Below are 15,880 nucleotides of genomic sequence, written 5' to 3' on the forward strand. Positions count from 1 at the left end.
AGAGATAATTCTAGAACTTACTCTGTGTTGTGAGTGTCTATGGTGTTAAAGAGCTCCTTCAGTTGATCTGATGTTAAAACTCCATCATGGAAGTAGGCTCTGAACTCATCAAACGACAACTTCCCATCATCTGCAGCACAAAACAGTTGAGAACAGAATAGAATTGAAAATATATTTTATTGGACATTTGGTTAGAAAATATATTATTCATTCACCTTTTTACACACACACGCGCGCACAAACATACATACACACACACAGAGGGACTGATGCGGTTAGGCCCAGTTAGTAACATTAACATAACATTACATGCAAATGTGTTGGAGTTAGACTGGAAACGACTGGATGAAACAATGGATAAAACACGAGTTCGACTGGATAAAAGACTGGATAAAAGACTGGAGTTAGACTGGATAATAGACTGGAGTTAGACTGGATAAAATACTGGAGTTAGACTGGATAAAAGACTGGATAAAAGACTGGATAAAAGACTGGATAAAAGACTGGAGTTAGACTGGATAAAATACTGGAGTTAGACTGGATAAAAGACTGGATAAAAGACTGGATAAAAGACTGGAGTTAGACTGGATAAAAGACTGGAGTTAGACTGGATAAAATACTGGAGTTAGACTGGATAAAAGACTGGAGTTAGACGGGACAAAAGACTGGAGTTAGACTGGATAAAAGACTGGATAAAAGACTGGATAAAAGACTGGAGTTAGACTGGATAAAAGACTGGAGTTAGACTGGATAAAAGACTGGAGTTAGACTGGATAAAACACGAGTTCGACTGGATAAAAGACTGGATAAAAGACTGGAGTTAGACTGGATAATAGACTGGAGTTAGACTGGATAAAATACTGGAGTTAGACTGGATAAAAGACTGGATAAAAGACTGGATAAAAGACTGGATAAAAGACTGGAGTTAGACTGGATAAAATACTGGAGTTAGACTGGATAAAAGACTGGATAAAAGACTGGATAAAAGACTGGAGTTAGACTGGATAAAAGACTGGAGTTAGACTGGATAAAATACTGGAGTTAGACTGGATAAAAGACTGGAGTTAGACGGGACAAAAGACTGGAGTTAGACTGGATAAAAGACTGGATAAAAGACTGGATAAAAGACTGGAGTTAGACTGGATAAAAGACTGGAGTTAGACTGGATAAAAGACTGGAGTTAGACTGGATAAAAGACTAGAGTTAGACTGGATAAAAGACTGGATAAAAGACTGGAGTTAGACTGGATAAAATACTGGATAAAAGACGGGAGTTAGACTGGATAAAAGACTGGATAAAAGACTGGATAAAAGACTGGAGTTAGACTGGATAAAAGACTGGAGTTAGACTGAATAAAAGATTGGAGTTAGACTGGATAAAAGACTGGAGTTAGACTGGACAAAAGACTGGAGTTAGACTGGATAAAAGACGGGATAAAAGACTGGAGTTAGACTGGATAAAAGACTGGATAAAAGACTGGAGTTAGACTGGATAAAAGACTGGATAAAAGACTGGAGTTAGACTGGATAAAAGACTGGAGTTAGACTGGATAAAATACTGGAGTTAGACTGGATAAAATACTGGAGTTAGACTGGATAAAAGACTGGAGTTAGAATGGATTAAAGACTGGAGTTAGACTGGATAAAAGACTGGAGTTTGACTGGATAAAAGACTGGAGTTAGACTGGATAAAAGACTGGATAAAAGACTGGAGTTAGACTGGATAAAAGACTGGAGTTAGACTGGATAAAAGACTGGAGTTAGACTGGATAAAAGACTGGAGTTAGACTGGATAAAAGACTGGAGTTAGACTGGATAAAAGACTGGAGTTAGACTGGATAAAAGACTGGATAAAAGACTGGAGTTAGACTGGATAAAAGACTGGATAAAAGACTGGAGTTAGACTGGATAAAAGACTGGATAAAAGACTGGAGTTAGACTGGATAAAAGACTGGAGTTAGACTGGATAAAAGACTGGATAAAAGACTGGATAAAAGACTGGATAAAAGACTGGAGTTAGACTGGATAAAAGACGAGTTAGACTGGATAATAGACTGGATAAAAGACTGGATAAAAGACTGGAGTTAGACTGGATAAAAGACTGGATAAAAGACTGGATTAAAGACTGGAGTTAGACTGGATAAAAGACTGGATAAAAGACGAGAGTTAGACTGGATAAAAGACTGGAGTTAGACTGGATAAAAGACTGGAGTTAGACTGGATAAAAGACTGGATAAAAGACTGGAGTTAGACTGGATAAAAGACTGGATAAAAGACGGGAGTTAGACTGGATAAAAGACTGGAGTTAGAATGGATAAAAGACTGGAGTTAGACTGAATAAAAGACGGGATAAAAGACGGGAGTTAGACTGGATAAAAGACGGGAGTTAGACTGGATAAAAGACGGGATAAAAGACGGGAGTTAGACTGGATAAAAGACTGGATAAAAGACCGGAGTTAGACTGAATAAAAGACTGGAGTTAGACTGGATAAAAGACTGGAGTTAGACTGGATAAAAGACGGGATAAAAGACGGTAGTTAGACTGGATAAAAGACGGGAGTTAGACTGGATAAAAGACGGGAGTTAGACTGGATAAAAGACTGGAGTTGGACTGGATAAAAGACTGGAGTTAGACCGGATAAAAGACTGGATAAAAGACTGGAGTTAGACTGAATAAAAGACTGGAGTTAGACTGGATAAAAGACGGGATAAAAGACGGTAGTTAGACTGGATAAAAGACGGGAGTTAGACTGGATAAAAGACGGGAGTTAGACTGGATAAAAGACTGGAGTTGGACTGGATAAAAGACTGGATAAAAGAATGGAGTTAGACTGGATAAAAGACTGGAGTTAGACTGGATAAAAGACGGGATAAAAGACGGGAGTTAGACTGGATAAAAGACTGGATAAAAGACGGGAGTTAGACTGGATAAAAGACTGGAGTTAGACTGGATAAAAGACTGGAGTTAGACTGGATAAAAGACTGGATAAAAGACTGGAGTTAGACTGGATAAAAGACTGGATAAAAGACTGGAGTTAGACTTGATAAAAGACTGGATAAAAGACTGGAGTTAGACTGGATAAAAGACTGGATAAAAGACGGGAGTTAGACTGGATAAAAGACTGGAGTTAGACTGGATAAAAGACTGGATAAAAGCCTGGATAAAAGATTGGAGTTAGACTGGATAGAAGACTGGAGTTAGACTGGATAAAAGACTGGATAAAAGACTGGAGTTAGACTGGATAAAAGACTGGATAAAAGACTGGAGTTAGACTGGATAATAGACTTGAGTTAGACTGGATAAAAGACTGGATAAAACACTGGATAAAAGACTGGAGTTAGACTGGATAAAAGACTGGATTAAAGACTGTAGTTAGACTGGATAAAACACTAGATAAAACACTGGATAAAAGACTGGAGTTAGACTGGATAAAAGACTGGAGTTAGACTGGATAAAAGACTGGAGTTAGACTGGATAAAAGACTGGAGTTAGACTGGATAAAAGACTGGATAAAAGACTGGAGTTAGACTGGATAAAAGACTGGAGTTAGACTGGATAAAAGACTGGATAAAAGACTGGATAAAAGACTGGAGTTAGACTGGATAAAAGACTGGAGTTAGACTGGATAAAAGACTGGAGTTAGACTGGATAAAAGACTGGATAAAATACTGAATAAAAGACAAGAGTTAGACTGGATAAAAGACTGGAGTTAGACTGGAGTTAGACTGGATAAAAGACTGGATAAAAGACTGGATAAAAGACTGGAGTTAGACTGAATAAAAGACTGGATAAAATACTGAATAAAAGACTGGATAAAAGACTGGAGTTAGACTGGATAAAAAACTGGATAAAAGACTGGAGTTAGACTGGATAAAAGACTGGAGTTAGACTGGAGTTAGACTGAATAAAATACTGGATAAAATACTGAATAAAAGACTGGAGTTAGACTGGATAAAAGACTGGAGTTAGACTGGATAAAAGACTGGATAAAAGACTGGAGTTAGACTGAATAAAAGACTGGATAAAATACTGAATAAAAGACTGGAGTTAGACTGGATAAAAGACTGGAGTTAGACTGGATAAAAGACTGGAGTTAGACTGGATAAAAGACTGGAGTTAGACTGGATAATAGACTGGAGTTAGACTGGATACGACTGGATAAAACACTGGAGTTAGACTGGATAAAAGACTAGAGACAGAGAGAGAGACAGAGACAGAGACAGAGACAGAGAGAGAGACAGAGACAGAGACAGAGACAGAGACAGAGACAGAGAGAGAGAGGGAGAGAGACAGAGAGACAGAGAGACAGAGACAGAGACAGAGAGAGAGAGACAGAGACAGAGACAGAGACAGAGACAGAGACAGAGACAGAGAGAGAGAGACAGAAAGAGACAGAAAGAGAGAGAGACAGAGACAGAGACAGAGACAGAGACAGAGACAGAGAGAGATAGAGAGAGAGAGAGAGAGACAGAGAGACAGAGAGACAGAGAGACAGAGACAGAGACAGAGACAGAGACAGAGACAGAGACAGAGACAGAGACAGAGACAGAGACAGAGAAAGAGATTGTGAATTCTTACCGTTTTTATCTGCTCTTCTTAAGATCTGAAACAAGAAAAAGCAGAGAGGATGACTGTTATGGAGCGGCAGGTAGCCTAGCGGCTAGAGCGTTGGGCAAGTAACCGAAAGGTTGCTAGGTCGAATCCCCGAGCTGACAAGGTAAAAATCTGTCGTTCTGCCCTTGAACAAGGCAGCACTGTTCCTAGGCCGTCATTGTAAATAATAATGTGTTCTTTAACTGACTTGCCTAGTTAAAAAAAATATGGAGGACAGATACGGAGGACTGATATGGAGGACAGATACGGAGGACTGATACGGAGGACTGATACGGAGGACAGATACGGAGGACTGATACGGAGGACAGATACGGAGGACAGATACGGAGGACTGATACGGAGGACAGATACGGAGGACTGATACGGAGGACAGATACGGAGGAATGATACGGAGGACAGATACGAAGGACAGATACGGAGGACTGATACGGAGGACAGATACGGAGGACTGATACGGAGGACAGATACGGAGGACTGATACGGAGGACTGATACGGAGGACAGATACGGAGGACTGATACGGAGGACAGATATAGATGACTATTGTAAGGACAGTTATGAAGGACTGACGTGGAGGGCTGATGTGGAGGGCTGATGTGGAGGGCTGATGTGGAGGACTGATGTGGAGGACTGATGTGGAGGACAGTTATGAAGGACTGATGTGGAGGACTGATGTGGAGGGCTGATGTGGAGGGCTGATGTGGAGGACTGATGTGGAGGACAGTTATGAAGGACTGATGTGGAGGACTGATGTGGAGGGCTGATGTGGAGGACTGATGTGGAGGGCTGATGTGGAGGACTGATGTGGAGGACTGATGTGGAGAACTGATGTGGAGGACTTATGTGGAGGACTGATGTGGAGGGCTGATGTGGAGGGCTGATGTGGAGGACTGACGTGGAGGACTGACGTGGAGGGCTGATGTGGAGGACTGATGTGGAGGGCTGATGTGGAGGACTGATGTGGAGAACTGATGTGGAGGACTGATGTGGAGGACTGATATGGAGGGCTGATGTGGAGGACTGATGTGGAGGACTGATGTGGAGGGCTGATGTGGAGGACTGATGTGGAGGGCTGATGTGGAGGACTGATGTGGAGGACTGATGTGGAGGGCTGATGTGGAGGACTGATGTGGAGGGCTGATGTGGAGGACTGATGTGGAGGACTGATATGGAGGGCTGATGTGGAGGACTGATGTGGAGGACTGATGTGGAGGGCTGATGTGGAGGACTGATGTGGAGGGCTGATGTGGAGGACTGATGTGGAGGACTGATGTGGAGGACTGATATGGAGGGCTGATGTGGAGGACTGATGTGGAGGGCTGATGTGGAGGACTGATATGGAGGACTGATGTGGAGGACTGATGTGGAGGGCTGATGTGGAGGACTGATATGGAGGGCTGATGTGGAGGACTGATGTGGAGGACTGATGTGGAGGACTGATATGGAGGGCTGATGTGGAGGACTGATGTGGAGGACTGATATGGAGGGCTGATGTGGAGGACTGATGTGGAGGGCTGATGTGGAGGGCTGATGTGGATGACTGATGTGGAGGACTGATGTGGAGAACTGATGTGGAGGACTGATGTGGAGGACTGATATGGAGGGCTGATGTGGAGGACTGATGTGGAGGACTGATGTGGAGGACTGATGTAGAGGACTGTTAGCAGCTCCTGAACACTGAGGGTAGGGGACTACGCCCCAAACAGCACCCTATTTCTATCAATACAATGGGACCAGGGCTCTGTGTAGGGAAAAGGGGACCAGGGCTCTGTGTAGGGAAAAGGGGACCAGGGCTCTGTGTAGGGAAAAGGGGACCAGGGCTCTGTGTAGGGAAAAGGGTTTCATTTGGGATGCAGGGGAGATGAAAGGGAAAGTGGCTTTGAAGGGCTGGCTGCTCCCTGAACCTGAGCAATCCCTCCATCCCACCCTCCCTCCCTCATCCATCAATCTCACCCTCCCTCCCTCCCTCCCTCCATCCATCCCTACATCCCTCCCTCCCTCCATCCATCCATCCATCCATCCCGCCTTCTCCCTGCCTCCCTCCCTCCATCCAAATCAAATTGTTTTGGTCACATACACATGTTTAGCAGATGTTATTGCAGGTGCAGCGAAATGCTTGTGTTCCTAGCTCCAACAGTGCATAACAATACAAAACAATACACATAAATCCCCAAAATCTAAAGAAAGGAATTATGAAACATATAAATATTAGAACGAGCCACATCAGTCTGGAATATACAGTGCATTCGGAAAGTGTTCAGACCCCTTGACTTTTTCCACATTTGTTATTTACAAAATTGATAACAAAAAAAAATTCCCCTCATCAATCTACGCACAATAGCCTATAATGACCAAGCAAAAACAGGTTTTTAGACAGAAATATCACATTTACATAAGTATTCAAACCCTTTACTCAGTACTTTGTTGAAGCCCCTTTGGCAGCAATTACAGCCTCAAGTCTTCATGTGTATGACGCTACAAGCTTGGCACACCTGTATTTGGAGAGTTTATCCCATTCTTCTCTGCAGGTCTTCTCAAGCTCTATCAGGTTGGATGGGGAGTGTCCCTGCACAGCTATTTTCAGGTCTCTCCAGAGATGTTCGATCGGGTTCAAGTCCGGTCTCTGGCTGGACCACTCAAGGACATTCAGAGACTTGTCCCGAAGCCACTCCTGCGTTGTCTTGGCTCTGTGCGTTTAGGGTCGTTGTCCTGTTGGAAGGTGAACCTTTGACCCAGTCTGAGGTCCTGAGCGCTCTGGAGCAGGTTTCATCAAAGATCTCTCTGTACTTTGCTCCGTTCATCTTTCCCTTCCTTGACCCTGACTAGTCTCCCAGTCCCTGCCTCTGAAAAACACCCCTACCGCATGATGCTGCCACCACCATGCTTCACCGTAGGGAAGGTGCCAGGTTCCCTCCAGATGTGGTGCCAGGTTCCCTCCAGAGTTCAATCTTGTTTTCATCAGACCAAAGAATCTTGCTTCTCATGGTCTGAGAGTCCTTTAGGTGCTTTTGGCAAACTCCTTTTACTGAGGAGTAGCTTCCGTCTGGCCACTCTACCATAAAGGCCTGATTGGTGGAGTGCTGCAGAGATGGTTGTCCTTCTGGAAGGTTCTCCCATCTTCAGAGAGGAACGCTGGGGATCTTGGTCCCGATTGCTCAGTTTGGCCGAGCGGCCAGCTCTAGGAAGAGTCTTGATGGTTCCAAACTTCTTCCGTTTAAGAATGATGGAGGCCACTGTGTTCTTAGGGACCTTCAATGCTGCAGACATTTTTTGGAACCTTTACCCAGATCTGTGCCTCGACACAATCCTGTCTCGGAACTCGACGGACAATTTTTCCGATGTCTTGTCTTGGTTTTTGCTCTGACATGTACTGTCAACTGTGGGACCGTATATAGACAGGTGTGTGGCTTTTCAAATAATGTCCAATCAATTGAATTTACCACAGTTGGACTCCAATCAAGTTGTAGAAACATCAAGGATGATCAATGGAAACAGGATGCACCTGAGCTCAATTTCAAGTCTCATAGCAAAGGGTCTGAATACTTACAGTACCAGTCTAAAGTTTGGACACACCTAATTCCAGGGTTTTTCTTTATTTTTAACTATTTTCTACATTGTAGAATAATAGTGAAGACATCAAAACTATGAAATAACACATGGAATCATGTAGTAACCAAAAAAGTGTTGAACAAATCAAACTATATTATATATTTGAGATTCTTCAAAGTAGCCACCCTTTGCCTTGATGACAGCTTTGCAAACTATTGGCATTCTCTCAACCAGCTTAATGAGGTAATCACCTGTAATGCCTTTAAATTAACAAAATGAAAAACCCTTGAATGAGTGTTCTAAAACTTGACCGGTTACTGTATGTAAATTAGGTATTTCTATTTTTTATTTTAAATCAATTTGCAAAAATGTCCAAACACCTGTTTTCCCTTTGCCATTATGAGGTATTGTGTGTAGATGGATGAGGGGAAAAAAGTATTTAATTCATTTTAGAATAAGGCTGTAATGTACCTAAATGTGGACTAAAGGGTTCTGAATACATTCCGAATGTAAATACAGTGCAAGGTATATATCTGTATGATGGGATGTATACACATTAAGGACAGTTAAATAGGTCTTGACTAGAATACAGTATATACACTGAGTGTACAAAACATTAGGAACACCTTCCAAATATTGAGTTAGGCACTCTTTTGCCCTCAGAACAGACAGGGCATGGAGGGCATGGAGGGCATCATCAGGGCATGGACTCTACAAGGTGTTCAAAGCGTTCCACAGGGATGCTGGTCCCATGTCGACTCCAATGCTTCCCACAGTTGTGTCCAGTTGGCTGGATGTCCTTTGGGTGGTGGACCATTCTTGATACACACGGGAAACTGTTGAGTGTGAAAAACCCAGCAGCGTTGCAGTTCTTGACACAAACCGGTTCACCTCGCAACTACTACCATATCCCGTTAAAAGACACTTAAATGTTTTGTCTTGCCCATTTACCCTCTGAATAGCACACGTACACAATCCATGTCTCAATTGTCTCAAGGCTTAAAAATCCTTCTGTCTCCTCCCCTTCATCTTCACTGATTGACGTGAATAAACAAGACCCTGGGTCTCGACCTCACCCTGTGCAACTGGGTCCTGGACTTCCTGACGGGCCGCCCCCAGGTGGTGAGGGTAGGTAACAACATCTCCACCCCACTGATCCTCAAACTGGGGCCCATAAGGGTGCGTTCTCAGCCCTCTCCTGTACTCCCTGTTCACCCATGACTGCGTGGCCATGCACGCCTCCAACTCAATCATCAAGTTCGCAGACGACACTACAGTGGTAGGCTTGATTACCAACAACGATGAGACGGCCTACAGGGAGGAGGTTAGGGCCCTCAGAGTTTGTTTTCAGGAAAATAACCTCACACTCAACGTCAACAAAACAAAGGAGATGATTGTGGACTTCAGGAAACAGCAGAGGGAGCAGCCCCCCTATCCACATCGACGGGACAGTAGTGGAGAAGGTGGAAAGTTTTAAGTTCCTCGACATACACATCACAGACAAACTGAAATGGTCCACCCACACAGACAGCGTGGTGAAGAAGGCGCAACAGTGCCTCTTCAACCTCAGGAGGCTGAAGAAATTTGGCTTGTCATCTAAAACACTCACAAACTTCTACAGATGCACAATCGAGAGCATCTTGTCGGGCTGTATCACGGCCTGGTACGGCAACTGCTCCGCCCACAACCGTAAGGCTCTCCAGAGGGTAGTGAGGTCTGCACAACGCATCACCCGGGGGCAAACTACCTGCCCTCCAGGACACCGACACCACCCAATGTCACAGGAAGGCCATAAAGATCATCAAGGACAACAACCACCCGAGCCACTGCCTGTTCACCTCGCTATCATCCAGAAGGCGAGGTCAGTACAGGTGCATCAAAGCAGGGACAGAGAGACTGAAAAACAGCTTCTATCTCAAGGCCATCAGACTGTTAAACAGCCATCACTAACATAGAGCGGCTGCTGCCAACATTTGGACTCAAATCTCTGTCCACTTAAATAAATGGACTTAACAAATAATTAGTCACTTTACATTTTTATTTATTTATTTTTATTTCACCTTTATTTAACCAGGTAGGCAAGTTGAGAACAAGTTCTCATTTACAATTGCGACCTGGCCAAGATGAAGCAAAGCAGTGTGACACAAACAACAACACAGAATAACGCCACTTTAATAATGTTTACATATATCCTACATTACTCATCTCATATGTATATCCTGTACTCTATACCATCTACTGTATCTTGTCTATGCCGTTTGGCCATCGCTCATCCATATATTTATATGTACATATTCTTATTCATTCCTTTACACTTGTGTGTATAAGGTAGTTGTTGTGAATTTGTTAGATGTCTTGTTGATTGAGTGTTCTGTTTCCTGTCTGTGGTGTCTCTCCTGGTCGAGTGTTCTGTTTCCTGTCTGTGGTGTCTCTCCTGGTCGAGTGTTCTGTTTCCTGTCTGTGGTGTCTCTCCTGGTCGAGTGTTCTGTTTCCTGTCTGTGGTGTCTCTCCTGGTTGAGTGTTCTGTTTCCTGTCTGTGGTGTCTCTCCTGGTTGAGTGTTCTGTTTCCTGTCTGTGGTGTCTCTCCTGGTTGAGTGTTCTGTTTCCTGTCTGTGGTGTCTCTCCTGGTTGAGTGTTCTGTTTCCTGTCTGTGGTGTCTCTCCTGGTTGAGTGTTCTGTTTCCTGTCTGTGGTGTCTCTCCTGGTTGAGTGTTCTGTTTCCTGTCTGTGGTGTCTCTCCTGGTCGAGTGTTCTGTTTCCTGTCTGTGGTGTCTCTCCTGGTCGAGTGTTCTGTTTCCTGTCTGTGGTGTCTCTCCTGGTCGAGTGTTCTGTTTCCTGTCTGTGGTGTCTCTCCTGGTTGAGTGTTCTGTTTCCTGTCTGTGGTGTCTCTCCTGGTCGAGTGTTCTGTTTCCTGTCTGTGGTGTCTCTCCTGGTTGAGCGTTCTGTTTCCTGTCTGTGGTGTCTCTCCTGGTCGAGTGTTCTGTTTCCTGTCTGTGGTGTCTCTCCTGGTCGAGTGTTCTGTTTCCTGTCTGTGGTGTCTCTCCTGGTCGAGTGTTCTGTTTCCTGTCTGTGGTGTCTCTCCTGGTCGAGTGTTCTGTTTCCTGTCTGTGGTGTCTCTCCTGGTTGAGTGTTCTGTTTCCTGTCTGTGGTGTCTCTCCTGGTTGAGTGTTCTGTTTCCTGTCTGTGGTGTCTCTCCTGGTTGAGTGTTCTGTTTCCTGTCTGTGGTGTCTCTCCTGGTTGAGCGTTCTGTTTCCTGTCTGTGGTGTCTCTCCTGGTTGAGTGTTCTGTTTCCTGTCTGTGGTGTCTCTCCTGGTTGAGTGTTCTGTTTCCTGTCTGTGGTGTCTCTCCTGGTTGAGTGATCTGTTTTCTGTCTGTGGTGTCTCCTCTTTTTCCTGGGGTTCTTTCAAACGTTGTCATTTCAACGATCTGCGTGACATGAGGAATAGCTTTATAAACGCAAAAAAATATAAACACAACATAAAGTGTTGGTTCCATGTTTCATGAAATAAAAGATCACAGAAATGTTCCATATGTACAAAATTTTGTGCACAAATGTGTTTACATCCCTGTTCGTGAACATTTCTCCTTTGCCAAGATAATCCATCCACCTGACAGGTGTGGCATATCAAGAAGCTGATTATGCAGCATGATCATTACACAGGTGCACCTTGTTCTGGGGACAATAAAACACCACTCTAAAATGTTTTGTCACACAACAGAATGCCACAGATGTCTCAAGTTTTTGAGGGAGCGTGCAATTGGCATGCTGATTGTAGGAATGTCCACCAGAGCTGTTTGCCAGAAATTGTAATGTTAATTTCTCTATCATAATTCCAACCAGCCTCACAACCGCAGACCAAGTGTAACCACACCAGCCCAGGACCTCAACTTCTGGCTTCTTCACCTGCGGATCATCTGAGACCAGCCACCCGGACAGCTGATGAAACTGTGGGTTTAAACAAGAAAAACAATTCTGCACAAACTGTCAGGAACCGTCTCAGGGAAGCTCATCTGCATGCTCATCGTCCTGCAGTTTGACGTTGTAACTGACTTCAGTGAGTAAATGCTCACCTTCGATGGCCACTGGCACGCTGGAGAAGTGTGTTCTTCATGGATGAATCCCAGTTTCAACTGTACTGGGCAGATGGCAGACAGTGTGTGGGCGAGCGGTTTGCTAATGTGTGAACAGAGTGCCCCATGGTATGGGCAGACATAAGCTGCGGACAATGAACACAATTGCATTTTATCGATGGCAATTTGAATGCACAGAGATACCGTGGCGAAATCCTGAGGCCTATTGTCGTGCCATTTATCCACCGCCATCACCTCATGTTTCAGCATGATAATGTACGGTCCCATGTCACAAGGATCTGTACATAATTCCTGGAAGCTGAAAATGTCCCAGTTCTTCCATGGCCTGCAAACTCACCAGACATGTCACCCATTGAGCATGTTTGGGATGCTCTGGATCAACGTGTACGACAGCATGTTCCAGTTCCTGCCAATGTGATGTAATGTGTTCTCTACCTTCTTTCATTTTGTGCTGTTGTCGGTGCTCAATAATGTTTGTACCATGTTTTATTCTGCTACCACGTTGTTGTCATGTTGTGTTGCTACCATGCTGTGTTGTCATGTGTTGCACTCATTCAGCCGACAGAAACTTTCAACCGGTTTTCCCCATTAAGCAGCGAGTCGGAGTCTGAGGCCGAGTCTTCTCTTGTCTCTACTCCTCCCGTTACGGGGTCTGAGACGCCGAAGCTTCCCACCATTAGCTCTGACAAATTGAAAACCCTAGTCATTGGCGACTCCATTACCCGCAGTATTAAACTTAAAACGAATCACCCAGCGATCATACACTGTTTACCAGGGGGCAGTGCTACCGATGTTAAGGCTAATCTGAAGATGGTGCTGGCTAAAGCTAAAACTGGCGAGTGTAGAGAGTATAGGGATATTGTTATCCACGTCGAAACCAACGATGTTAGGATGAAACAGTCAGAGGTCCCCCATCGCAACATAGCTTCAGCGTGTAAATCAGCTAGAAAGATGTGTCGACCTCGAGTAATTGTCTCTGGTCCCCTCCCAGTTAGGGGGAGTGATGAGCTCTACAGCAGAGTCTCACAACTCAATCGCTGGTTGAAAACTGTTTTCTGCCCCTCCCAAAAGATAGAATTTGTAGATAAGTGGTCCTCTTTCTGGGACTCACCCACAAACAGGACCAAGCCTGGCCTGCTGAGGAGTGACGGACTCCATCCTAGCTGGACGGGTGCTCTCATCTTATCTATGAACATAGACAGGGCTTTAACTCCTCTAGCTCCACAACGAGATAGGGTGCAGGCCAGGCAGCAGGCTGTTAGCCAGCCTGCCAGCTTAGTGGAGTCTGCCACTAGCACAGTCAGTGTAGTCAGCTCAGCTATCCCCATTGAGACCGTGTCTGTGCCTCGATCTGTCATTATTTCTGTCATTATTGAAAGAGATTGTGATATCTCAAAATAGGGCCACTTAATGTTAGATACCTCACTTCCAAGGCAGTTACAGTCAATGAACTAATCACTGATCATAAACTTGATGTGATTGGCCTGACTGAAAAAAGGCTTAAGCCTGATGAATTGACTGTGTTAAAATGAGGCCTCTCCTCCTGGTTACACTAGTGACCATATCCCCCGTGCATCCCGCAAAGGCGGAGGTGCTGCTAACATTTACGATAGCAAATGTTAATTTACCAACAACAAAAAAATGACTGTGTTTTAGTCTTTTGAGCTTCTAGTCATGAAATCTATGCAGCCTACTCAATCACTTTTTATAACTACTGTTTACAGGCCTCCTGGGCCATATACAGCGTTCCTCACTGAGTTCCTATCAGACCTTGTAGTCATGGCAGATAATATTCACATTTTTGGTGATTTTAATATTCACATGGAAAAGTCCACAGACCCACTCCAAAAGGTTTTCGGTGCCATCATCGACTCAGTGGGTTTTGTCCAACATGTCTCTGGACCTACTCACTGCCACAGTCATACTCTGGACCTAGTTTGTTCCATGGAATAAATGTTGTGGATCTTAATATTTTTCCTCATAATCCTGGACTATCGGACCACCATTTTATTACGTTTGCAATCGCAACAAATAACCTGCTCAGACCCCAACCAAGAATCATCAAAAGCCGTGCTATAAATTATTGGACAACCCAAAGATTTCTAGATGCCCTTCCAGACTCCCTCCACCTACCCAAGGACGTCAGAGGACAAAAATCAGTAAACCACCTGACTGAGGAACTTCATTTAACCTTGCGTAATACCCTAGATGCAGTCAAACGCTAAAAACTAAAAACATGTGTCATAAGAAACTAGCTCCCTGGGATACAGAAAATACCCGAGTCCTGAAGCAAGCTTCCAGAACATTGAACACTTAACTGGAAGTCTTCCGGCTAGCTTGGAAAGACAGTACCGTGCAGTACCGAAGAGCCCTCACTGCTGCTTGATCATCCTATTTTTCAAACTTAATTGAGGAGAATAAGAACAATCCAAAATGTATTTTTGATACTGTCGCAAAGCTAACTAAAAAGCAGCATTCCCAAGAGAGGATGGCTTTCACTTCAGCAGTGATAAATTCATGAACTTCTTTGACAAAAAGATCATGATCATTAGAAAGCAAATTACTGACTCCTCTTTAAATCTGTGTATTTCTCCAAAGCTCAGTTGTCCTGAGTCTGCACAACTCTGCCAGGACCTAGGATCAAGGGAGACACTCAAGTTTTTTAATACTGTATCTCTTGACACATTGATGAAAATAGTCATGGCCTCTAAACCTTCAAGCTGCATACTGGACCCTATTCCAACTAAACTACTGAAAGAGCTGCTTCATGTGCTTGGCCCTCCTATGTTGAACATAATGAACGGCTCTCTATCCACCGGATGTGTACCAAACTCACTAAAAGTGGCAGTAACAAAACCTCCCTTGAAAAAGCCAAACCTTGACCGACAAAATATAAAAAACTATCGGCCTATATCGAATCTTCCATTCCTCTCAAAAAACATTTAAAAAGCTGTTGTGCAGCAACTCACTGCCTTCCTGAAGACAAACAATGTATACGAAATGCTTCAGTCTGGTTTTAGACCCCATCATAGCACTGAGACTGCACTTGTGAAGGTGGTAAATGACCTTTTAATGGCGTCAGACCGAGGCTCTGCATCTGTCCTCGTGCTCCTAGACCTTAGTGCTGCTTTTGATACCATCGATCACCACATTCTTTTTTAGAGATTGGAAACCCAAATTGGTCTACACGGACAAGTTCTGGCCTGGGTTAGATCTTATCGGTCTGAAATATATCAGTTTGTCTTGGTGGATGGTTTGTTCTCTGACAAATCAACTGTACATTTCGGTGTTCCTCAAGGCTCTGTTTTTAGGACCACTATTGTTTTCACTATATATTTTAGCTCTTGGGGATGTCATTCGGAAACATAATGTTAACTTTCACTGCCATGCAGACGACACACAGCTGTACATTTCTATGAAACATGGTGAAGCCCCAAAATCGCCCTCCCTGGAAGCCTGTGTTTCAGACATAAGGAAGTGGATGGCGGCAAATGTTTTACTATTAAACTCGGACAAAACAGAGATTCTAGTTCTAGGTCCCAAGAAACAAAGAGATCTTCTGTTGAACCTGACAATTAATCTTGATGGTTGTAAAGTCGTCAAAAAATAAAACTGTGAAGGACCTCG

General features: G+C 44.0%; 1 protein-coding gene across 1 annotated transcript in view; it reads right to left on the bottom strand.

The window, feature by feature from the left end:
• Nucleotides 1–15,880, bottom strand: part of necab1 (N-terminal EF-hand calcium binding protein 1) — a gene marked incomplete in the record, with an annotated part of 92,872 nt that overhangs the window by 68,761 nt on the left and 8,231 nt on the right. The window contains 2 exon segments of the mRNA XM_055877390.1: nucleotides 22–130; nucleotides 4,579–4,603. Of these exon segments, the coding sequence (XP_055733365.1) occupies nucleotides 22–130; nucleotides 4,579–4,603 (134 nt within the window).

The sequence above is a fragment of the Salvelinus fontinalis genome, chromosome 22 (genome assembly GCF_029448725.1).
Source record: "Salvelinus fontinalis isolate EN_2023a chromosome 22, ASM2944872v1, whole genome shotgun sequence".
Taxonomy (NCBI): Eukaryota; Metazoa; Chordata; class Actinopteri; order Salmoniformes; family Salmonidae; genus Salvelinus; species Salvelinus fontinalis.